The following is a 24,322-nucleotide window of genomic DNA, read 5'->3' as shown; positions in this document are numbered from 1 at the left end:
ATAAAAATAACTTATTAAGTATGCTATGCTTAGAAAAGCAACTTTAGACCGGATCTTAGTCGAGGTCTGTCCAAGCACAAGAAGTTTGTAGAAGGTAATTTAGAAAGTGGAAGGCGGGAGGGATACTGAACCAGAAGAAAATGAGACAAGGATAGCATAGTTGTGTAAAATCTTACCATAACCATATATGTCTTTCTCTTCCATGCTGCAGTATTCTATGTGTGGGATTTCATGCCCTCAGGTGACTCATACGTCAGCTTCTATACAAAAGCTTCAGCTTGGCTGTTGCAGTGTGCGTGGGACGTCACACACAGGGCCATAAACCAGGGGCCTTAAATGTGACGTCTGCATGCAAAATCCTCTGAGCATTTCAGCCACAGATGACATTCGCGGCGTGCGATCACCTCTCCACAGATGTTGCATGTTAAAGATAAGTAACCCATTGGGTTTCTAATTTTCTTACTTTTGACGATTGTTCTTGCTAAAGCATGGTTGTTGTAGCCTTAAGCTGATGTCAGGGAAAAAGGGAAAGTGCCAATGCAGGCGCAAGATACCCCAATAAAGATGCCCATGACAGGTGTGTTTTTTGCCTAGGCCGGGAACACGATCACTCCTCCCACACTATTTATCAATCGTTTGTTCCCAAGACCTTGCGCAGCCGTCTAGCCGCATTAAACCTCTACCTGGAGAACCAACGCCTTAAGCGGTTAGCCCTTAGGATGGACGCTGCATCATTGGATTTATCATTATGGTAAGTATAAGTATCTGATGTTGTCCATTTTTGAATGATTCAATGTTTGGGACAGATTCCCAATCTGCCTAAAAATGGACTAGGGGGGGTATCAAGGATGGGTGTTCCTGAAAATGGCAGAGCCAAAGGATGTGTGAGCTCTAGACTGCACATGCAATTTGTAATGAGAGAGAGAATAGTTGTGTAAAATCTTACCATAACCATAGATGTCCTTCTGTTCCATGTTGCAGTATTCTGACATGTAGGATCCTCTGTCTCAGGTGACCCGAACGTCCGGATCGTATACAAAAGCTTAGCCAGGCTGCTGTAAGGTGAGTGGGACATCACACACAGGGACCACAAACCATGGGCCATAAATGTGACGTCCACATGCACAGACCTTAGAACTGAATGCCCAGTCGGACAATAGTCTAAGGTTAGCTGAAAAGATGCCATCAAGATAAGGGAAAAGGTCTTATAGGGGGTAGGAGGGAGGGATGGGAATACTGCAACATGGAAGAGAAGGACATCTATGGTTATGGTAAGAATTTACAAAACTATTCTATGTCCTTCTATTCTCATGTTGCAGTATTCTCACATGTGGGAGACTACCAAAGCTCAACCAGTGATATGGGTGGAGGAAGAATCCTGCCCTAGCTCTAGAGATGCAATCCACTTTGTAGTGTTTAAAGTGTGGACTGAGGACTATGTAGCTGCCTCTAGGATGGTGGCTGTATCTAAGCCTTTAAGGAAAGGCTCCTGACGAGGCCACAGCTCTAGTACAGTGGGCTCTCACCATGTGGGGTAACTGTCTACCATAGAAGAAGTAGCAGAAGGATATACTTTTGGAGATCCATGAAGATATAGTCTGTTTAGATACAGCTTTCCCCAGAGCCCTGGGGTGAAAGGATACAAAGAGCTTGTTAGACTTTCTGATGTCCATGGTCTTATCCAGACAGAACCTAAGTCAACTGTGAACATCCAGGGGAATGGAGCACACTCTCACTGTCATTCTGTGGTGAAGGAAAGAAGGTGGGTAAATGAATAGACTGGTTAAGGAAAAGTTCACTAACCACTTTTGGCATAAAGGAGGGGTTAGCCCGAAGAGAGACCCTATACTTATGAAAAATGAGGCAAGGTGGAATAGCCATGATTGCTGGTAAATCTGAGACGATTCTGGCTGAAGTTAGTGCTACAAGCAGAACAGGTTTTCCAGGTGCACATCTTTAATGTGGCTGAAGCTGCTGGTTCAAAAGGAGCAGCAGTAAGTTTCTAAAGAACAAAACTCAAGTCCCAAGGAGGAGGGATGGGTTTACTTGGTGGTCTGATATGAAGGACCCCCTTGAAAAAGAGCTTCACCTCTAATCTGGATAATAAGGGTCGATAGAGGGGTAAACAGGCTGACATAGCTGACAAATGGCCTTCCACTGAAGAATATGAAAGTTCATATTTTAGGAGCTCACACAAATAGGACAAAACTAGAGGTATATCCGCCTGAATGGGGTCTAGTTGCCTTTGAAGACACCAGTTAGAGAACCTTTTCCATTTGGATAAATAGGATCTCCCAGTAGTAGGTTTCCTGGCCTCCTGCAAGACAGATAGCACGTCCTCTGTATAAAGGTATCTAAAAGTGATCAAAAGTTTATCGCCCACAGGGTAAAGCCAAGAGTTTACAGGTGTGGGTGGATGAGAGATCCCGTCTGTTGTGTGATGAGGTCCACCTTGTCAGGCAACTTGCGATGATTGCCCTTGGCTAGTGACAAAAGAAGGGGGGACCAGTGCTGCCTTGGCCAAAAGGGGGTCACCAACAAGATTTCTGGCATGTCCTGCTGAATTTCCAGCAGGACCTTTTGTATTAGGGGGAAGGGGGGAATGCATACAGGGACATTCCCTTCCAGGAAATTTAGAAGGCATCCACTCTTCAAGCTTGTGGGGAAGGGGACCTTGAGCAGAATACTTGTAGTTGTCTGTTCTGACAGAAGGCAAAGAGATCTATCTGTGGTGTGCCCCACTGGTGAACTATGTCCAGGAAAACATCTTTGCATAACATCCATTCGTGATTTTGAGACAATGATCAGCTGACAGCATCCGCCTAATTGTTGTTCTGTGATGGGATGTACACTGCCTGTAGTGTTATATTGGATTGAGTAGCCAACTCCCATGCTTGTATGGCCAGTCTGCACAGGAAGACCTAGTCCCCCTTGCTTGTTGATGTACCACCCCCAGGAGTTTCACGGTGAAAACCCTCCGATTTTCTAATCCACATTTTCTCACCCCCCCCCTTCATTCCTGGAGTAGGATTTCTGTGGAGTGAAGAAACATATTTCTACAGCAGAAAGGGTCTTACTGCTTTGCTCACTCCTTGTAAGAATCTATTTTACTTTGGGTCCAAACAGTGTGGAGCCATTGAAAGGGGGATTAATAAAAAATGCCTTGAAGCTTTCCGCAAAGTTGTAAAGTCGCATCCACACATGACGATGCATGGTAATGCCTCTACCAGCTGCTCTTGCAGTGCCATCTGCTATGCTGGAAAGCAGGCACATGGCAACATCAGATGTAGATTGTAGGGTAGACATTTGGCTGTCCATTGTCTTTTGGACATTCAATGGTAAGAGCCTTGGACACTTCCTGAAGTCCCTTTGGAAATGAATCAAGTGTACAAGGTAATTCAACTCCCAGACTGTAAAGGTTGTTGAAGCATAAATTACTTTCCTTAGTCTGTCCAAGGACCTCAACTCCATTAGGGGGGATGGACAGAAGAACTCTCCTCAGCCAGTTCTTTCTTCATGGCTGCTGCTGGTAGCATGGCATCTACTGGAGGGTTTTTACACCATTGCTTTTTATCTTTTGGGGCTACTAGGATTCAGTCTACTTTTTTCAGGGATTGGCTCTGTAATATCAGGGTCCTTCCATGCCCTCTGTGCCATGAGATCTATAAGTGCATCAGGAGGGGGAACCCATCCAGGATGAAGATGGGCTAAAACCAAACGCTTCAAGAAATATGGACTCATTCAGAGAAGGAGTTTCAGTGAACCATCCCCCCTTTTGTTTCATCAATTCTAGGATGTCCCCAAAATGTAATATCTTCTTAGGGGATCAGAGGGATCCTTCTCTCTCATCCAAATCCATGCCATCAGTGACAGACTCAGCAGAGGAGTCTATGTGCTTCCACTTGCATGTCTGTTTTCTCAGAACATGTCTCATGAGGTTCTGATGGAAAATGACAGTAATCAGACTGGCAGTTCGAGTGTCAAGCTGTTTCGAAGCCCATGGGTTCTGACTGTCCCTGTAGACCAGAATGAGAAGTATAAGAAACAGGTTCCACTAGTTGTAGAAATGGATCTGAATTCTGCATACACCTGCCTTCTTGGACCAGTCAAAGCCTTTTCCACAGCCTCAAAAGCCGCCACTGACTTTAGAGTGGAAGAAGTATTTCCTTTCTCAACTAACTTGGGAAGCTTCCCTGTTCCAATGGAGATTAGCTCAGAGGAGAACTTCAGACAAGAGCTATCATGTGCCGAGGCACCAAGGGGAGAACAGCTCAGAGAACTTCTGGGTCAACTCCACTGTCAGTGCTCCAACACCAACACTTCAGCTCTGGGACTCATCTCAACCCAATAACATCTAAATCAAGAGAGTAAGGGACATAGTCGAAGCTGAAGAATCTCGGACTGTCGGATCTGACTAATGTGCACTAAAAGGGTTAGAACCAGTAAGAAATGGATCCGAAATGTGGACTGGTGCTGGAGTAAAGTGTTGCAGGGTTGATGGGCCTATTCCCCATGGTACTGGGAGGATTTCCAGTTTGATCTGTGTCCTGAAAAAATTTCTCATCATTCGGTTGACTTCCAAATCTGTGAGACATCTGGAGGTTATCCCGACCTCAATGACAAAGCTACCAATGTGGGTCTAGAGGGTAGTTGATGTTGTAGGACTGTTGACTGCAGCTGATGGCTCACACTGCAGAGAAAAGGTAGCTCTAAGGGAGGGAGTTCGGACCAGACTGATAGGTGGATCAGACTACCTCGAAGTTTTCAGTATCAGACCCAGTTTTCTTGATTTGTCTTATCCTCCTTTTTTTTCTACAGACTTCTCTGTGTTTTTCTTTACACCTGTCTATTCTCCTTCCTCTTCTCTGTACTGGGAGAAGATGATGGAGGTCCTGCTTCAGAAAACATAGTGGATGTGGAAGCCTCTGTATGTGGGAGAAGCAAACCCTTGATTATTAGTTTTTCCCCTCTTACCGTGCATGGTTCTAAAAAGCAACACAAAAGTTACAATCTGCCTGAAGATAAGGGGCCCCCAAGCCAAAAAAAAAAAAAAAAAGAGTGGCGGTTTTGAGGAGGGATCTTGTGTCTTCAGGCAGAACAGTTTTTAAAGCGTGATGGTTTGTCTGGCATTAGAAAAAATAAAAGTCCTGAATGTGGTGCAGGAAGACAGAGTTCAATTAATGGCTTGGATGCAAATAAGCAGCTGGCACAGAAGGATGAGAGTGAAGAAGCACTGCTAGCTTACCCATCCTTGAGACAAGCAGGAGATTCTGGCTCACCACATGGGTGACACCTATGGGAAGGTAGGTGTTACACACCCAATGGAGAGTGAGCCCAACAAGCTTGTGCTGTCCTGGTATATCCAGACCGTGAGACCACACTTCTCCTCATTAGACAGCAATAACAGAGCATGGAAGAGCAGATGAAGAGGGAGAGGTAGGTCGCCTTGTAGGACAACTTGACTTGCTCCCTACTACCTGACTCTTGACAAGAATAGGGCTGATTGATGTGAATGAATAAGTTGAGTAACAGGACAGCTCAGAACTCCTTCCCTACTCCAGTCCTCTCTTTCAGTAAAAGAACAAACTGTGGAACTTAAAAACACAATGAACATTAAATTGTTCAACTACCTGCAAGCACAATGTCTAACTCTTCATGGTCCGTTTCACAGGAAACTACTTAACTGCTGAAACATTACATCAATAATAAAAGCATTCTCTCTCACCTGTAAGTTTTGTATAAGCCTCCATATCATCTATAGCAGTTGATATTGTATGCTTCTTTCCATGTTTGCCTTCTATTAGAATATATGGGTCTGCTTTAAGGAAAGCTTCAGTCATCCTAGAAATAAAGAGAGACGCCTTTGTTCACTTTTCTTTCTTCAAGCAAGCTAAAGTACTTGTCGTTTTACATAAAGGTAATCTTAAACATCTTACATACACTCTGCTATAAGTACCATTTAAAACAATAAAAACTCAGTCCCTTACTTATATGGATAAAAAAAAAAAACCTTGCGTGTAAGCATGCATTCCACTCCTGACCAAAGGAGTAGATATTGGCAGGTTTCCTGTTAAATAAGAATTTAACAAGTGGAAATATGCTCTCCTCATCTTGAGCGAATGGTAAAAAAAATTACTATCAGATGAACAGCTAAAAGGTGGAGGCCCTTGCAGAGTGTTCCTCAATTCCACCTAGGACAAAAGTACAGTTGTGTACACTTACCATAAATGTAGATGTTCGAGTGTATTCACTGTTGCAGTCATCACACTTGGGTTATCTGCCTGCAGGTAGCCCTCAGTCGGCCCGAATACCAGAGTCTTGGGATTTCTGCATCGGATGCTGTCACTTCTTCCATGACATCAGGTCGTCAAGAGTATAAAACAGGCAGCCGACGCTATTACATCATTTTTTTCTTGCCCCAGATGTCAGGAGCCCCCCAAATAGGAAGCTAGTACATGGTGTGGAACACCACCAGTAAAAAGTAAATACCACTGCCATAAAAAATGGCCATAAAGAGGATAGGTAGAAAGGATAGAGAAAAACAGGGGGCTGGAGGGAGGGAAACCAGGACTGCAACAGTGAATGCACTTGAACATCTATATCTATGGTAAGTGTACACGACTGTACTATGTCTTTCGTGTTTCAGTCATCACACTTGGGTTGATTCCCAAAGCTGAGGAAGGGTGGAGGCAGTCAAGAGGAGTTAGGGCTGGCTAGCAGGCCTTGTAAGACTGCTGTAGCAAATCCAGCTCTGGATTTAGAAAAAAATAGGTAAGTGTTGTAAAGCTTGGTTAAGGTGTATACAGAACTCCAGGTTGCAGGTTCCAGAATGTCCCTGGTAGGACTCCCTTGATAAATGCTGTAGAGGTGGAAGTAGCCCTAGTGGAATGTGTTCTGATCCCCTGTGGGGTAGGTTTTCCATGGTGCTTGTAGCAGAAAGGGATGCAGTGTGCTATTCATTTGGAAATGGTTTGCTTTGAAATGGCCTTGCCCTCTGCCCCTGTAGCAAAGCTGACTGGCAGCTGGTCAGATTTTTCTGAAAGGTTTAGTCCTGTCAAGGTAGAACCTGAGCTGTCTGTGCACGTCCAAGGAGTGCAGGATCCTTTCCCCTTTACTTTGAGGATTAGGGAAGAAGGTTGGCAAATGTATGGCTTGGTTTAGAGCCACACTGGAGACCACCTTAGGCATAAAGGATGGGTTAGCCTTAGGGAAACCCTGTCAGCATGGAAAATAATGAAGGGTTCCACAGCCATTAGTGCCTGTAACTCAGACAATCTTCTAGCTGAGGTTATGGCTAAAAGCAAGGCTGTTTTCCAAGAAAGGAATTTCAACTCTGCTAAAACTGCAGGTTCAAAAGGGGGAAGCGTGAGGTTTTCCAGTACAAAGTTAAGGTCCCAGGCAGGGGTGGGTGCTCTCCTAGGGGGCCTTAAGCTGTTAGCCCCTCTCAAGATCTGTTTGATGAGAGGGTGAGAGAAAGTACAGTTTTGGACCTACCATAAATGTAGATGTTTGAGTGGTTATACTGCTGCAGTCATCACACTTGGGTTATCCTGTCGTCAGGCGGTCCCGCAGTCGGTCGAATCCCAAAGTCCTGGTCCGGCATCGGTTGCTGTCGCCTCCTCCCTGACGTCAGTGCGACAGGGGTATAAAAGAGACAGCCGACGCCATTTTCTTCAGTTTTTCTTGCCCCAGATGTCACGTGCCCCCAAATAGGAAGGCAATACAATAGCTATGCAACAATATCTTAGTAGATAAGCAATAGTACTAGCTGTTAGCAAATACACCATATAGACATGCTTCCAACTGATTGATGTACATGGAATTGTAACTAAGACCCTGGTATGTAGAGGGGATGGAGGGAGGGTAACCTGGACTGCAGCAGTATAACCACTCGAACATCTACATTTATGGTAGGTACAAAACTGTACTATGTTCATTGTGCTATACTGCTGCAGTCATCACACTTGGGTAGAATCCCAAAGCTATGTTAGGGTGGCTGGTACTAAACTGGGTTAGGTGATGCTAGGATGCCCTGCAGAACTGCAGTGGCAAAAACAGCTCTGGTTTTTGAGTATAATGGAAGGTGGTAGTGCTTGGTAAAGGTGTGCACTGAACTCCAAGTAGCTGCCTCCAGAATGTCTTTGGTTGGAACCCCTCTGAGAAAGGCTGCTGAGGTTGCAGTAGCCCTGGTAGAATGGAATCTAATATTGACAGGCACTGCCTTCCCATGGTGCGAGTAGCAAAAGTGGATGCAATGTGCTATCCATTTGGAGATGGTCTGTTTTGAAATAGCCTTTCCTTGTGAACCTGCAGCATATGATACAAAGAGTTGGTCAGTTTTTCTGAAGATCTTTGTGTTATCTAAATAGTAACGTAGCTGTCTGTGAATGTCCAAAGAGTGAAGGAGCCTTTCTCCTTTATTCTGTGGGTTAGGATAAAAGGTGGGTAAATGAATGGTCTGATTCAAAGCCACACTAGATACTACCTTGGGCATGAAGGTAGGGTTAGTTCGTAAAGAGACTCTGTCCTGATGGAAAATGATGAAAGGTTCCACTGCCATAAGTGCCTGCAGTTCTGAGACCCTGCGTGCTGAGGTAATAGCCAGTAACAAGGCTGTTTTCCAAGACAAGTATTGTAGTTCTGCTGAGAAGGCTGGTTCGAAAGGAGGCAGTGTTACTTTTCTAAAATGAAGTTCAGGTCCCAAGTTGGTGTTGGTGGTTTTCTGGGGGGATCTTATATTCTTAGCCCCTCTGAGAAACTGCCTAAGCAAAGGGTGTGAGAAAATTGGAGGATCCGTATTATATTGAGCTGAAATGGCTGAAGCATGGATCTTAATGGAGGAGAAGGAAAGGCCTTTGTGTAGCATCTCAGTTAGGTATTGCAGTATGTGAGGAATGTTTGGTATCCAGGGATTTTGACCTTTAGCCTGGTGCCATGCACAAAATCTTTTCCATTTGTCTGAGTAAGTCTTCATGGTGCTGGGCCTCCTGTCCTCAAAAATGACATTCAGGACGTCCTTTGAGAGAAGTGTTGATTGATAATTTAAGGTATTCTCCATGCAGCTAAATTTAAAGTTCTGAGCTGGCTGTGACGGGTTTGAGAGTTTTTCTGAGTCAACAGTAGTGGGAATTGAGGCAAGATCCATGGAGGGCTGTGAGTCAAGTTCCTTAGCAATGGGTACCAGTGCTGGCATGGCCAGTCCGGAGCAATGAGGATCATTTGTGGTCTCTCTGATCTGACCTTCAATAATACCTTGGTCAATAGAGGTAGTGGAGGGAAGGCATAGACTGTCAGTGTTGTCCAACTGAATGATAGAGAGTCCACTTTCCAGGCTAGGGAGTGATAAGTCCTTGTGCAGAATTTTTGTAATTGGCAATTGTTGGGGGAGGCAAATAGATCTATGTCTGGACATCCCCATCTTTGAGTTATCATTGAAAATACTTGTGGGTGTAGTCTCCACTCGTGAGGGTCTGCCATATTTCTGCTTAATTCGTCTGCCAAAATGTTTTCCTTTCCTGGCAGGAATTGTGCTTGTAATTGTACTTGGTAGGTCAATGCTGTGTTCCATAAGGTCATAGCCTGTCTGCATAAAGGGTAGGAGTGTGTTCCTCCCTGTTTGTTTATGTACCACATAACTGTGGTGTTGTCTGTCCTTATTAGAAGTTGTCCTGGATGTAAGAGGTCCTTGAAGGCTGTCAGTGCATTATGCACAGCTAGCATCTCCTTTTGGTTGATGTGAAGATGAATTTGTTTTGCAGACCATTTGCCCTGTATGCACTGTCCTGCCATGTGTGCTCCCCAGGCGTAGTCTGAAGAATCTGTTGTCATGGTTTGGTTTGCTGGAGGTAAGACGAAAGGAAGACCCTTGTTTATTTGACATGCTTGAGCCCACCATAGGAACTCTTTTTGAAGGCAAGGAATGATAGGTATACTTGTTTCGAGGCTGTGTCTGTGTTGAGACCATACACTTTTCAGGTACCATTGTAATTTTCTCATATGCAGGTTTGCATATGGGATTAGTTGAATGCATGATGCCATGAACCCCAATGCCTGCAGGATTTTCCTTGCAGTGAGCTGGGTAAAAGTTGCTATCCTTTTGAAGTATTGAGTCAATTGTTTTTGTTTGTCTGGCGTGAGGCAAGCCATCTGGGCCGTTGTATTTAAGCTGGCACCCAGGAATATTATCTGTTGCGAGGGTATTAGTTTTGACTTCTTTTTGTTTACTGTGTACCCTAGGCAAAGTACAGTTTTGTACCTACCATAAATGTAGATGTTCGAGTGCTAATACAGCTGCAGTAATCACATATGGGTTTTCTGCCGTCAGGCGGTCCCTCGGTCGGCCGAATTCCAAAGTCTTGGTCCGGCGTCGGTTGTCGTCGCTTTCTCTTCTGACGTCAGTGAGGCCAGAGTATATAAGACACAGCCGACGCCATGTTCTCCAGTCTTTCTTGCCCCAGATGTCAGGTGCCCCCAAAAGGAAGGCAATACATAAATTATGCTTATAAGAATATACAAGCAATGCAAAATAATCCAAAATCAGTAGTTGCAAGCAAATAAACCATAGAAGGATAACCCAGTGAGGTTGTATGAAGAGGTAGTTAGACCCCATGCCTTTACCAAGTGGGGAAGGAGGGAGGGAAACCTGTACTGCAGCTGTATTAGCACTCGAACATCTACATTTATGGTAGGTACAAAACTGTACTATGTTCATCGTGCATACAGCTGCAGTAATCACATGGGTAGAGTCCCAAAGCTACGCACAGGGTGGTAGGTACTAAGAGGAACTGGGTTGAGCCAGAATGCCCTGCAAAACAGCAGTGGCAAAGCCTGCTCTTGTTCTGGAATATAAAGGCAGGTGGTAGTGTTTTGTGAAGGTATGTACAGAACTCCAAGTGGCTGCCTCCAAAATATCTTTGGTAGGAACCCTCTGAGGAAGGCTGTAGAGGTAGCTGTGGCCCTGGTGGAGTGTGATCTGATACCTGTAGGAACAGATTTCCCATGATAGGAATAACAAAACCGTATGCAGTGGCCTATCCACTTTGAAATAGTCTGCTTGGAAACTGGCTTCCCTTGAGCCCCTACAGCATAGGACACAAAGAGTTGTTCTGATTTCCTGAAGGACTTTGTTCTGTCCAAATAGTAACGTAGCTGCCTATGGATGTCTAAAGAATGTAGCAGCCTTTCCCCTTTGTTTTGAGGATTGGGATAAAAGGTAGGAAGGTGTATGGCTTGATTTAAAGCTACCCTAGATACCACTTTAGGCATAAATGATGGGTTGGTACGAAGGGAAACCCTGTCCTGATGAAAAATGAGAAAGGGCTGCACCGCCATGAGGGCCTGTAGCTCCGAAACTCTACAAGCTGAAGTGATCGCCAGAAGGAAGGCAGTTTTCCAGGACAAATATTGCAAATCTGTTGAGGCAGCTGGTTCAAAAGGAGGCAATGTTAATTTTTCTAGTATGTAATTAAGATCCCAAGCTGGTATTGGTTGTTGCCTTGGTGGTCTTATATTCTTAGCCCCTCTGAGGAACTGTCGCAAGAGTGGGTGAGAAAATAAAGGAGGATCTGTGTTGAATTCTGCAGAAATGGCTGAGGCATGGATTTTTATGGAAGAAAATGAAAGTCCACTGTTCAGTAGCTCAGCTAGATACTGTAATACCTGAGGCAAGTTCAGTTTACTAGGGTCCTGGCCTTTTTTCTCATTTCATGAGCAAAACCGCTTCCATTTTGCGGAGTAAGCTTTTCTAGTAGATGGCCTTCTGGCCTCCAAAATGACATCCTGCACCTCCTTGGAGAGCAGGGTCTGTTGTGGTGTTAAGGAATTTTCCATGCTGCGAGATTGAGTGTTTTCAGCTGACTGTGAAGAGTTTTGTAGCTGTGCTGAGTCAGCAGAAGAGGCATTAGAGGCAGGGACCAGGGAGGAGTATGTGTTAGGCTCCTCAGCAGTGGGTACCAGTGTTGCCTTGGCCAATCTGGAGCAATCAGTATCATCTTCGGTCTGTCTGCTCTTGCTTTCAAAAGTACCTTGGGCAGAAGAGGCAGAGGTGGGAATGCGTAAACTGTCCATGCTGTCCAGCTGAATGAAAGGGCATCCACTCTCCAGGCCTTTGGATGGAAGGTCCTTGAACAAAACTTTTCCAATTGATGATTCCTGTGGGAGGCAAAAAGATCCATGTCTGGCCTCCCCCACACTTAGGTTATTTCTGTAAACACCTGAGGATGTAACTTCCATTCGTGTGGATCTGTCATATTTCTGCTTAACTTGTCTGCCAGCGTGTTTTCCAATCCTGGCAGGTACTGTGCTTGAAGTTCGATTTGCCATTCCAGAGCCAAGTTCCAAAGAGTCATGGCTAGTCTGCACAAGGGGTATGAATGTGTTCCTCCTTGTTTGTTTATGTACCACATTACTGTGGTGTTGTCTGTTCTTATCAGTAATTGTCCTGGATGCAGGAAGTCCTTGAAAGCTGTAATTGCATTTATTACTGCTAGCATTTCTTTTTGATTGATGTGAAGGTGCTTTTCCTTTTGGGACCATTTGCCCTGGATGCACCTGTCCGTCATGTGAGCCCCCCAGGCGTAATCTGAGGCGTCTGTTGTGATAACTTGCTTTGCTTGAGGCTTGCAGAATGGGAGGCCTGTGTTTGCTTGACATGCTTGGGCCCACCATAGAAATTCCTTTTGCAAACATGGGATTATTGGTATTATTGTTTCCAAACTGTGACTGTGTTGAGACCATAGGTTTTTTAGGTACCAGTGAAGTTTCCTCATATGCAGCTTTGCAAATGGGATTAAAAGAATGCAAGATGCCATGAATCCCAGCGCCTGCAGGATTTTCCTTGCAGTAAGCCTGGTACTTTTTGCTAGTATTTTGAAGTACTGAGATAGTTGCCCCTGTTTTTCTGGCGTAAGATAGGCCATTTGGGTGTTTGTGTCCAAGTTGGCACCCAGGAAAGTTATTTTCTGAGATGGTGTTAGCCTTGATTTCTCTTTGTTGATTGTGTATCCCAGAGAATGCATAACCGTGTCACATATGCCAGATGTTCCAGAAGTAAGTGTTTGCTGTCCGCTTGGATCAGGCAGTCGTCCAAATAAGGGTAAATTTGTATCCCTTGAAGTCTGCAGTAGGTAATCACTGATGCCAGGCACTTTGTGAATACTCTGGGCGCAGTAGATAAGCCAAAGGGCAATGCAGAGAATTGATAGTGGATTGAACCTGCAAGAAATCTGAGGTATCTTCTGCAGCTTTGTCTGATTGGGACATGCAGATATGCCTCCTTGAGGTCCAATGTTACCAGCCAAAACTCCTTGCCCAACATGGGAAGAAGTTGCTGTAATGTGAGCATCTTGAATTTTGTGCAGTAGAAATGTGTTTAGGATGGATAAGTCCAAAATAGGTCTCCAGTCGGTTCCTTTCCTTGGTACCAGAAAAAGTCTTGAATAAAAACCTTGACCTTGTTCGTGAGTAGGTACCTCTTGAATAGCTCTCATGCTTATGAGCTTTGAAATTTGTAGTTGTGCCTCTGCCCTTTGATTCTGTGGCAGGTTTGGCATGCCTCTCATTTTTGGAAGAGTGTGAAAATGAAATTTGTAGCCTCTGTTTATAATGTCCAGGATCCATTTGTCTGTTGTGACAATATGCCAATTGCCTGCAAATAATGCTAGCTTTCCTCCCAAAGGTGCTGCCAGCTGAGACGTGGTTGGCATGGAAATGAGGGAGTCATTGGGTTTGCTTCCTGTATTGTTGTGCACTGTCCTCGCCACCTCTTGGTGCTGGAGTTTGCCATTGTCGTCCTCTATATGATCCTTGTGATTGCCCTCTGCCCCTTGTGCGTCTGTATCTACTTCTTCGGGGCTTGTCAGTGGCTGGAAAGGACCAGTTTTTTGAAGGCCAATTTCTGCTAAAACGTGGTGGTTGGACCTGTAAAAAGGCTTTGACAGTTTGCATAGATTTGGCTTTTTCTTCCATTTTCCGCAGTATCTCCTCAGCATTAGTACCAAACAGCACATCCTTTTGTAAAGGAGCACCTAGAAGTTTAGCTTTCACATGATCAGGCAAGTTTTGTTCTCTAAGCCAGGCATGTCTGCGAATGACTGATCCTGTAGCAGCCGCTCTACTTGAAGCCTCTAGGGCATCATAACCACATTGTAAAGTGTGTTTACCCACTTGCTCTGCACTATGCATCATATCCTGTAACTCCTTTAAATCTGGTTGTTCATGTTGAGACATTTTACTCCTTAATTGTGATAACAGAAACTGTTGATATTTAAGCATATGAAACTGACAATTTAAGGCCCTCATGGCTAGGGTGGCCGAGGTATATACCTTTTTTCCCCACCTTTCTAAAGATCTTGACTCCCTTTCTGCAGGAAGTGGATTCTTGGCAGTGGAGGCCTTCAATCCCTTGGGGCCTTGTGAAATGGTTTCAGGGTCAGCATTATGGCTTTTGAAAAGAAATTGGTGAGAGTTGGGTACTCTGTAATGCCTATCAGGCTTGACTGGTGCAGGAGGCAGAGAATCCGGGTTAAGGCAAGCCTCCGAATAAACATCATCCAGTATGTCCAAAACAGGGGGTATCACCAGAGGTCTGTGTTGGGGTAACAAAAGGAATTCCCTAAGTCTTTTCTTGGAATCTGAAAAGTCTTGGCCTTCCCAATGGAAGTGTTCCCTCAAGGTGTGTAAGGTTTCCCCAAAGGAAAAATCCTCAGGAGGGGATACAGAAGGGATGGACTGCTCTGCATCCGAATCCTCAAAAGGGGAGTAAGAGTGTTCCTCTGCATCAGACTGTTCTGATAAAATGGATCCCTGATCAGAAGAGGGAGAATCTTCCTCCACTCTGGGTCTCTTGTCTGGAGGGGGTTGAGAACCTCTGATAAGAGTAATTAAATCCTCAGCCATTTTAAGTATCTGTTTCTTAGGCATGGGACCTGGAGATGGGCCCTGTGAAACAGGCCTCTTGGGATGCCTGGCTGCCTTGGATTTAGTAAAGGCCTTAATAGAAAAAGAAGAGGAGGGTCTAAAGACACCATGGGTGGAGGTGGACCTGTCCACATTAGTAGGCTCAACATTAGCAAAGGCTTCGGTGGTTGTAGTCTGGGAAAGGGCCGAGGTCCCAGCGGTCTCGGGTACAGAGGACACCGCCAAAGGAGTGTCGTCGGTAGTCAGGGACTGAAAAGGCGTCTCGCTGAGAACCGGACCACGTGTAGCCTGTTTTGGCATGGTGTCGGGCGGGGACCGCGGGCCTCGCCTGTCGGTCCTTTTCCTTGCGTTTTTTGGACAAAACGGTAGTCGGAGTGTCCAACGACATTTTATAATCAAAGGCTTTACCAAAATAGTGTTGGGCGAACTCCGCCCGACGCTTAATAGTGCGTTTATTGAAGGTAGCGCAAAAGCGACAGCCCGAGACGTCGTGGTCTGGGCCTAAACAAGGTATGCAGAGGGAATGGAAATCCTTATGCGGTATTTGCTTCCCACAAGAAATACAATTATTAACTTTTTCTGACATCGGTCTGAGGCAAGAAAAGTTTCCCCAGCGGGGTACTTAGCTTTAATGAAGACTTCGGTTTCCAAAATTTTCATAATTCAGGAGCTGGCCGACCGGCACTTGCGAACAGCTTCTGCTTCGGGCACCGCGCGGCAAAAAGGACTGGAGAACATGGCGTCGGCTGTGTCTTATATACTCTGGCCTCACTGACGTCAGAAGAGAAAGCGATGACAACCGACGCCGGACCAAGACTTTGGAATTGATCTGACCGACCGGCACTTGCGAACAGCTTCTGCTTCGGGCGCCACGCGGCAAGAAAGACTGAGGAAAATGGCGTCGGCTGATGCCTTTATACCCGAAGACCAGCAGAGATGATGTCGGGTGAAGTGCGACATCAGCCGAAGCCGGACCCAGACTTTGGAATCCGGCCGACCGAAGGGCTGCCTGACGACAGGACAACCCATTTGTTATGACTGCAGATGCATCCATGAAGGACATCCCATATGTGATTACTGCAGCTGTATGCACGATGAACATCTGAGAAGCTGTGTTACAAAAGCCAGATGCTGTAATAGAATGTCCTTGCTGTCCGCTTGGATCAGGCAGTCGTCCAGATATGGATAAATTTGTATTCCTCGTTGTCTGCAATATGCAATTACTGATGCCAGGCATTTCGTAAATACTCTGGGCGCAGTAGATAAGCCAAAGGGCAATGCAGAGAATTGATAATGCGTTGTACCTGCCAAAAATCTGAGGTTTCTTCTGCAATCTTGTCTGATACGGACATGCAGGTATGCCTCTTTGAGGTCCAACGTTACCAGCCAAGACTCCTTGCCCAGCATGGGAAGGAGCTGCTGTAGTGTGAGCATTTTGAATTTGGGTACCTCCAGGTATGTGTTCAGAATTGAGAGGTCTAAGATGGGCCTCCAGGCTTTGTCCTTTCTTGGGACTAGAAACAGTCTTGAGTAAAAACCTTGACCTTGCTCCTTTGTAGGTACCTTTTGAATTGCTTTCATATCCATGAGAGCTGAAATTTGCGTTTGAGCCTCTGCTCATTGGTTTGGAGGCAGATTTGGCCTGCCTCTCATCCGTGGTAAAGTGTGGAAATGAAATCTGTAGCCACGGGTAATAATGTCCAGAATCCATTTGTCCTTTGTTATGATTTGCCAATTTTGTGGAAATAGAGCCAGTTTTCCTCCCAAAGGTGCTGCCAGGGCAATTTTGCTTGGCAGGCGAAGAGGGAAGTCATTGTGTTTGTTTCCTGAAGGGTTGAGATCTTTTGTCTCCACCTCTTGGAGTTGTTGTATGCCATTGTCTAGGCCTGAAAGAACCTTGTGGCTGGCCTCTGCCCCTTGGGCGCCTGTACTTACCTCTTTGGGGTCTGTCTGATGCAGGAAAGGACCAGTTTTTAATGGCCAGTTTCTGCTGAAACGAGGAGGTTGTACCTGTAAAAAATCTTTAACTGTTTGCATAGATTTTGCCTTTTCTTCCATTTTCTTCAAAACTTCCTCTGCTTTGACACCAAATAACACATCTTTCTGCAGTGGAGCATCCAATAACCTTGCTTTGACATGTTCTGGTAAGGCTTGTTCTTTAAGCCAAGCATGCCTACGTATTACAGACCCTGTGACAGCTGCTCTACATGAGGCTTCCAATGAATCAAAACCACACTGTAAGGTATGCTTTCCCACCTGTTCTGCTGCATGCAGCAAATCCTGCATCTCTTTAAAATCAAGTTGATCTGTCTGAGGGATCAGTTTCTGTTTTAACTGTGTAATCAAATACTGTTGGTATTTTAGCATGTGGAATTGGCAGTTTAATGCCCTCATGGCCAAAGTGGCAGACGTATACACTTTCTTTCCCCATCTTTCTAATGCTCTGGAATCTCTTTCAGAAGGAAGTGGATTCTTAGCAGTAGATACCTTAACCCCTTTGGGACCCTGGGAAATGGTCTCGGGGTCTGCAGTAGGGCTTTTGTATAGAAACTTATGAGTATCAGGAACTCGGTAGTATCTGTCTGGTTTAGTTGGTGCTGGAGGTAAGGAATCTGGGTTTAAACTGGATTCAGAGAAAACATCATCCAAAATGTCTAAAACTGGAGGAATTGCCAGGGGTCTATGCTGTGGAAGAAGAAGAAACTCACGGAGTCTTTTCTTGGAGTCAGAGTAATCTTGGCCTTCCCAGTGGAAGTGTTCCCTCATGCTGTGTAAAGTTTCCCCAAAAGAGTAATCTTCAGGGGGGGAGACAGAGGGAATGGACTCTTCAGCATCTGAGTCTTCATAAGGAGGGAAGGAGTAATCCTGGTAGTCAGAGTTGCCTGAGGAAATGGATGCTTAGTCAGAGGAAGGATAATCTTCCTCCAGTCTAGGCCTTTTGTCAGGTGGGGGTTGGGATCCCCTGATAAGGGTAATTAAATCCTCAGCCATCTTAAGCATCTGTTTTTTAGGCATAGGGGCCTGTGGATGGGTGTGTGGCCCCGGTTTTCTAACTTTCAAGGGGGCTTTGAGTTTAGCGTAAGGCTTGGCAGAGATAGTTGTCAGTTTGAAAACACCTTCAGAGACCGAAGGCCTAGCCAAAAATTCCGGATCCCCGTCGAGGCTGGCGTCCGAGGAGTGAGGTGGAACCAGTTCCTGAGGCCCGACTGCTTCGGTTTGGGAGGCCGTCAGAATTTCTGAAGTTGCGGTAGTCAGGGGCTGCGAAGGCGCCTCACTGAAAACCGGAGAACCGGCGTCAGGCCTTGCTGAGGCCTCGGTATCTGGTCTTGGGCTAGGCTGCTGGTCCTTATCTTTGTGTTTTTTAATCATTGCTGATGTCGGTTGCACCGACGGCATGCTATAGTTAAATTTTCTGCCAAACTAATGCTGGGCGAATTCTGCCCGACACTTAATTGTATGTTTGTTGAACCTAGCACAAAAAGTACAGTTTTGTACCTACCATAAATGTAGATGTTCGAGGATCCACATTGCTGCAGTCCTAACTATTGGGGTAGTCCGCTGTCCAGTCGGCCCGAATACCAGAGTATATGGCTGACGTCGGTCAGGGCGCATTAGACTGACGTCAGTACGTCAGGGTACTAATGCGCATGACCGACGTCATATCCTCAGTCTTTTCTTGCCCCAGATGTCAGAAGACCCTAAAAAGACAAGGCCCAAAATACCTGCACCAAAAATATGTACATTATATATAAAAATATATATATACAAAAATATCAGCAGATAACCTCACCTACACAACCACCCCTAAACACAGAGGGGAAGGAGGGAGGGTAAATTGGACTGCAGCAATGTGGATCCTCGAACATCTACATTTATGGTAGGTACAAAACTGTACTATGTTCTTCGTTCCACATTGCTGCAGTCCTAACTATTGGGTAGAATCCCAAAGCAGAGGTAAGGGAGGCTGGCAAATCATAAAGAAGCAGGAGCTGACAACATGCCTTGCAAAATAGCTGTGGCAAAACCAGCCCTAGACTTAGAGTAGAGAGGAAGGTGATAATGCTTAGAGAAAGTATGCACTGAACTCCAAGTAGCTGCTTCCAAAATATCCTTAGTTGCCACCCCCCTTAGAAATGCTGTTGAAGTGGCAGTAGCCCTAGTGGAATGAGGCCGAATCCCAGCTGGAATCTCCTTGCCATGATGGGAATAACAAAAAGCAATGCAAAACCCAATCCACCTAGAAATAGTCTGTTTTGACACAGGCTTGCCCTGTGAACTCAAAGCAAAAGAAACAAACAACTGCTGAGACTGCCTAAAATCCTTAGTCCTGCTTAAATAATAACGCAATTGCCTGTGTACATCTAAAGTGTGCAAAATCTTTTCCCCTTTATTTTGGGGTTCTGCATAAAAAGTAGGCAAATGAATAGTTTGGTTTAAAGCCACACTAGAAACCACCTTAGGCATAAAGGAAGGATTAGTACGTAATGATACCCTATCCTTATGGAAAATCAAAAGGGCTCTACTGCCATAAGGGCCTGCAACTCAGACACCCTTCTTGCAGAAGTAATAGCCAACAGAAAAGCAGTCTTCCATGACAAGTATTTCAATTCAGCAGTAGCCGCAGGCTCAAAAGGTTGTAGAGTAAGTTTTCCAACACAAAATTGAGATCCCAAGCAGGAGTAGGAGCTCTACGGGGGTCTTATATTCTTTGCCCCTCTAAGAAACTGCTTGAACAAAGGATGCGAAAACAATGGTGGGTCACAATCATAGTGAGCTGATATTGCTGCAGCATGAATCTTAATGGAAGAGAAGGACAAACCTTTGTCCAATAACTCAGTAAGATATTGAAGAGCCACACTCAAATTAGGCTCAGAAATCTCCAAATTCTTTGCTGTACTCCAAAATAAAAATCTCTTCCATTTTTCTGCGTACACTTTCCTTGTACTAGGTCTTCTAGCTTCCATAATCACATTTAAAACTTGTTGAGGAAGTTGAGACCTGCTGTGTTTCAACACAGAATATGCCAGGCTGTTAGATGAAGAGAGTGAAGCTTGACATTGAGCAGATGACCGTCCTTCTGAGATAACAGATGTGGAATCAAAGGTAAAGGCCATGGAGGCTTCCTTACCAGACTCCTTAGTAGTGGGTACCAGTGTTGCCGAGGCCAATCTGGAGCTATCAAAATCATCCTTGGCTTGTCTTGTCTGACTTTTAATAGCACCTTTGGAAGAAGAGGCAGAGGTGGAAAGGCATACACAGGAAGGTTTTTCCAACTGAAAGACAGAGCATCCACTTTCCAAGCTGTGTGATGAAACCCCTTTGTGCAAAACTTTGGCAGCTGGTGGTTTAGAGGAGAAGCGAACAGATCTATGTCTGGAGTTCCCCATGACACTGTCAATTTCTGAAATACATGAAGATCCAGTTTCCACTCGTGGGGATCCATGATTTGTCTGCTTAACACATCTGCTAAGGAGTTCTGTGCTCCCGGCAGAAACCTTGCCTGAAGAGTTAGTTGCAAGCTTAGCGCAGTCTCCCATAAAATCATTGCTTGCCTGCATAGAGGATAAGAATGTGTTCCCCTTGCTTGTTGATGTACCACATGACAGTTGTGTTGTCTGTTAGAATCAACACCTGCCCTGGAAGAAGTAACTCCTTGAAAGCCATTAATGCAAACTGGACTGCTAACATCTCCTTCATGTTGATATGTAGATGCTGTAGTCTGGCAGGCCACTTGTCTTGTATCCACTTTCCATTTAGATGAGCTCCCCAAGCAATGTCCGAGGCATCTGTCGTTAAAATCTGACTCGCCTCTGGCCGGGTCACAGAGAGTCCCTTGTTTAGGTGACATTCCTGAGCCCACCACAAAAATTCTTTATGAAGGCAAGGTATTATTTGAATGACAGTGTCCAAATCCTGGCAGTGCTGTGTCCATACATTTTTGAGATACCATTGTAGCTTCCTCATATGCAGTTTGGCATTGGGAAGCACCAGAATACAAGATGCCATGAACCCTAATGCTTGAAGGACTGTCCTTGCAGTCAGCACGGACTGATGAGATAGTTGATGGAAGTAAAGTGATAGACTCTTTTGTTTGTCCGGGGTTAAAAAGGCCATCTGGGCTGCTGTATTCAGTCTCACACCCAGAAAGCACATGTCTTGAGAGGGTACTAGACTGGACTTTATTTCGTTCACAGAATACCCTAGGCATCTTAGCACTGCTATAACATATTCCAGATGCTGTAGAAGATCTTCCTTTTCTTGCGCCAGAATCAGGCAGTCGTCCAAGTAAGGATAGATTTGAATTCCTTTTAGCCTGAAGTAAGCTATCACTGGAGCCAGAACCTTTGTGAATACTCTGGGCAGTAGATAAGCCAAAGGGCAATGCAGAGAACTGATAATGAGAATTTCCAGCTCGAAACCGCAGATACTTCCTGCAACTTAGCCTTATAGGCACATGAAGGTAAGCTTCCTTGAGATCCAAAGTTACCATCCAGTGATCTTTGCCCAACAGAGGTAAAAGCTGTTGTAACGTCAACATCTTGAACTTGGGAATGTCCAGATAAGTGTTGAGGATAGATAAATCCAAAATTGGTCTCCACGTGTTCCCCTTCTTTGGTACTAGGAACAGGCGAGAATAAAATCCTAGGCCCCTTTCTGATACAGGGACTGGCTGAATGGCCCCTATCTGGAGCAACTGAGAAATTTGCTTGTGAGCCTCTTGTCTTTGTGGAGGAGGAACGTCTGGCATGCCTTTGAAAGGGGGCAATGTATGGAAATAAAACCTGTAACCGTGGAGAATGATATCCAACACCCATCTGTCTTGAGTAATTAAATCCCAATTTTCTTTGAAAAGAGACAGTCTTCCTCCCAAAGGAGCTGCCAGACGAGAATCTACTGGCAGCTGAAAAGGCAGGTCATTGGGTCTGTTTACGAAAGGACTGACCCCTGCCCTCACCAGAAGTCTGAGCAGGTGAACTCCCTGTTCTAGGCCTAAAAGAACCTTGAGCTCTGCCCCTACCACGTCTAGACTTACCCCTAGACTGGGAATCATAAGCAGGATATGTCCACCCCTTAGCAGGCCAATTTCTACTAAACTTTGGTGGCTGCACCTGCAAAAATCTTTAACAGTTTGCATAGACTTAGCTTTGTCCTCCATTTTCTTTAAAACTGCTTCCACAGGCGAACCAAACAACACATCAGACTGTAAAGGAGCATCCAAAATCCTTGTCTTAACATGCTCAGCTAAATTCTGATCCCTCAACCAGGCATGCCTGCGAAGAACAGAACTAGTGGCAGCCACCCTCGAGGAGGCCTGTACAGCATCAAAACCACATTGCAAAGAATGCTTACCCACTTGTTCAGACACATGAACTTAATCCAGCAACTCTTTACACTCAATACCTTCCGCCAAAGCATCCACCTTAGATTTCAATTGTGAAAGGAGATAATTTTGATATTTTAGCATGTGAAACTGACAATTCAACGCCCTCATGGCTAAAGTGGAAGAAGTATACACTTTCTTTCCCCATCTATCCAAAGCCCTTGCCTCTTTATCAGTGGGAACAGGATTTTTAACAACAGAGGCCTTAACACCTTTAGGTCCTTGAGAAACAGTCTCCGGGTCTGCCCTAGGACTCTTAAAAAGATACTTATGAGCTTCAGGCACCCTATAGTACCTATCAGGTTTAACAGGAGCAGGAGGCAAAGAATCAGGGTTCAGGGAAGCCTCTGCAAAAACATCTTCCACCACATTCAACACAGGAGGTATAGCTAAGGGCCTATGCTGGGGTAAAAACAAGAATTCCCTAAGCCTTTTCCTGGAATCAGAGTAATCCTGGCCTTCCCATTTAAAGTGCTCCCTCATGGAATGCAGAGTCTCTGAAAATGAGAAATCCTCAGGAGGAGAAGCTGTAGGAGTGGAATCATCCACATCAGAATCAGAATAAGGAGGATACTCCTGCAAATCTTCCGCAGAAGACTCAGAAGCCTCTGAACACTGTTCAAAACTATCAAACTCAGGTTCCACCCTAGGCCTCTTATCAGGGGGGGGGCATAGAACCTCTAATCATAGTAATCAAATCTTCTGCCATTTTAAGCATATGTTTCTTAGGCACAGAACCAGAAGTGCTAGGAGAAACCCCCACTGAAGCTAAACTTGGCCTACCTCTCAAAGAAGATTTGGCAACAGAAGGAGAGGGTCTAACTACCTTGGGAAGAGAGGGAAGCACAGTTACCTGAGAAGCCCCCTCAGCCTGGCCTACCTCCTGAGAAGGCACATCCTGTAACAGTAAAGTCTCTGCCTGAGACTCCAAAGAAACTCCTGGCAAAACCTCTGGCTCCACTGAGCCTTCTAAAGAACCGACGTCCGGGACTGCCGGTTCATCAACCCTAGGCTTCCCTGTTTTGTCCTTGCGCTTCTTGGACGAAGCGGGCGTCGGAGCATCCGACGGCATTTTATAATTACAACGCTTCCCAAACACTAACCTGGCACAGTCTAACCTTCTCTTAATAGTGCGTTTGTTAAACCTAGCACAAGAGCGGCATCCAACAACGTCGTGCTCAGGCCCTAAACAAGGTATACACAAGGTATGGTAATCCCTATGAGGTATCTGTTTCCCACAAGAAATACAGTTATTCACTTTTTCTGACATCCGGTTAAATACTGAGGCAAGAAAAAACCAAAATGTTCCCCAACGGGGTACTTAGCCAACTCTGATTCGGTCTGAAACTCCGACTTCGGAAATATTCAGAACGCCAACCTGCACTCGCAAAACTGCTTCTGCATCGGACCATGCGGCAAAAAAGACTGAGGATATGACGTCGGTCATGCGCATTAGTACCCTGACGTACTGACGTCAGTCTAATGCGCCCTGACCGACGTCAGCCATATACTCTGGTATTCGGGCCGACTGGACAGCGGACTACCCCAATAGTTAGGACTGCAGCAATGTGGAACGAAGAACATCCGACAACCAAAGACGTCGTGGTCTGGGCCTAGGCAAGGAATACAATAAGAATGAAAATCCTTATGAGGTATTTGCTTCCCACAAGAAATACAATTATTAACTTTGTCTGACATCGGTCGGAGGCAAGAAAAGTTTCCCCAACGGGGTACTTAGCTTTAGAGAAGACTTCGGGCTGAAACTCGATTCGAAAATTTCAGGAGCTGGCCGACCTGCACTTGCGAACTGCTTCTGCTTCGGGCACCACGCGGCAATAAAGACTGAAGAAAATGGCGTTGGCTGTCTTTTATACTCCTGTCGCACTGACGTCAGGGAGGAGGCGACGACAACCGACGCCGGACCAGGACTTTGGGATTCGGCCGACTGCGGGACCGCCTGACGACAGGGTAACCCAAGTGTGATGACTGCAGCAGTATAGCACGATGAACATCTTAAGGCTCTCT

At 45.3% G+C, this 24,322-nt stretch overlaps 1 protein-coding gene across 1 annotated transcript in view; it reads right to left on the bottom strand.

Annotated features, from left to right (window-relative positions):
• Positions 1-24,322, bottom strand: part of SAMHD1 (SAM and HD domain containing deoxynucleoside triphosphate triphosphohydrolase 1) — a gene marked incomplete in the record, with an annotated part of 1,343,678 nt that overhangs the window by 446,007 nt on the left and 873,349 nt on the right. Inside the window, 1 exon segment of the mRNA XM_044090179.1 lies at positions 5,726-5,841. Coding sequence (XP_043946114.1) covers positions 5,726-5,841 — 116 coding nt within the window.

The sequence above is a fragment of the Protopterus annectens genome, chromosome 12.part0 (assembly GCF_019279795.1).
Source record: "Protopterus annectens isolate FY-2018-M chromosome 12.part0, PAN1.0, whole genome shotgun sequence".
In the NCBI taxonomy this organism is placed as follows: domain Eukaryota; kingdom Metazoa; phylum Chordata; order Ceratodontiformes; family Protopteridae; genus Protopterus; species Protopterus annectens.
Note: the sequence above shows the minus strand (reverse complement) of the source record. Positions and strands in the feature narration are given on the sequence as shown.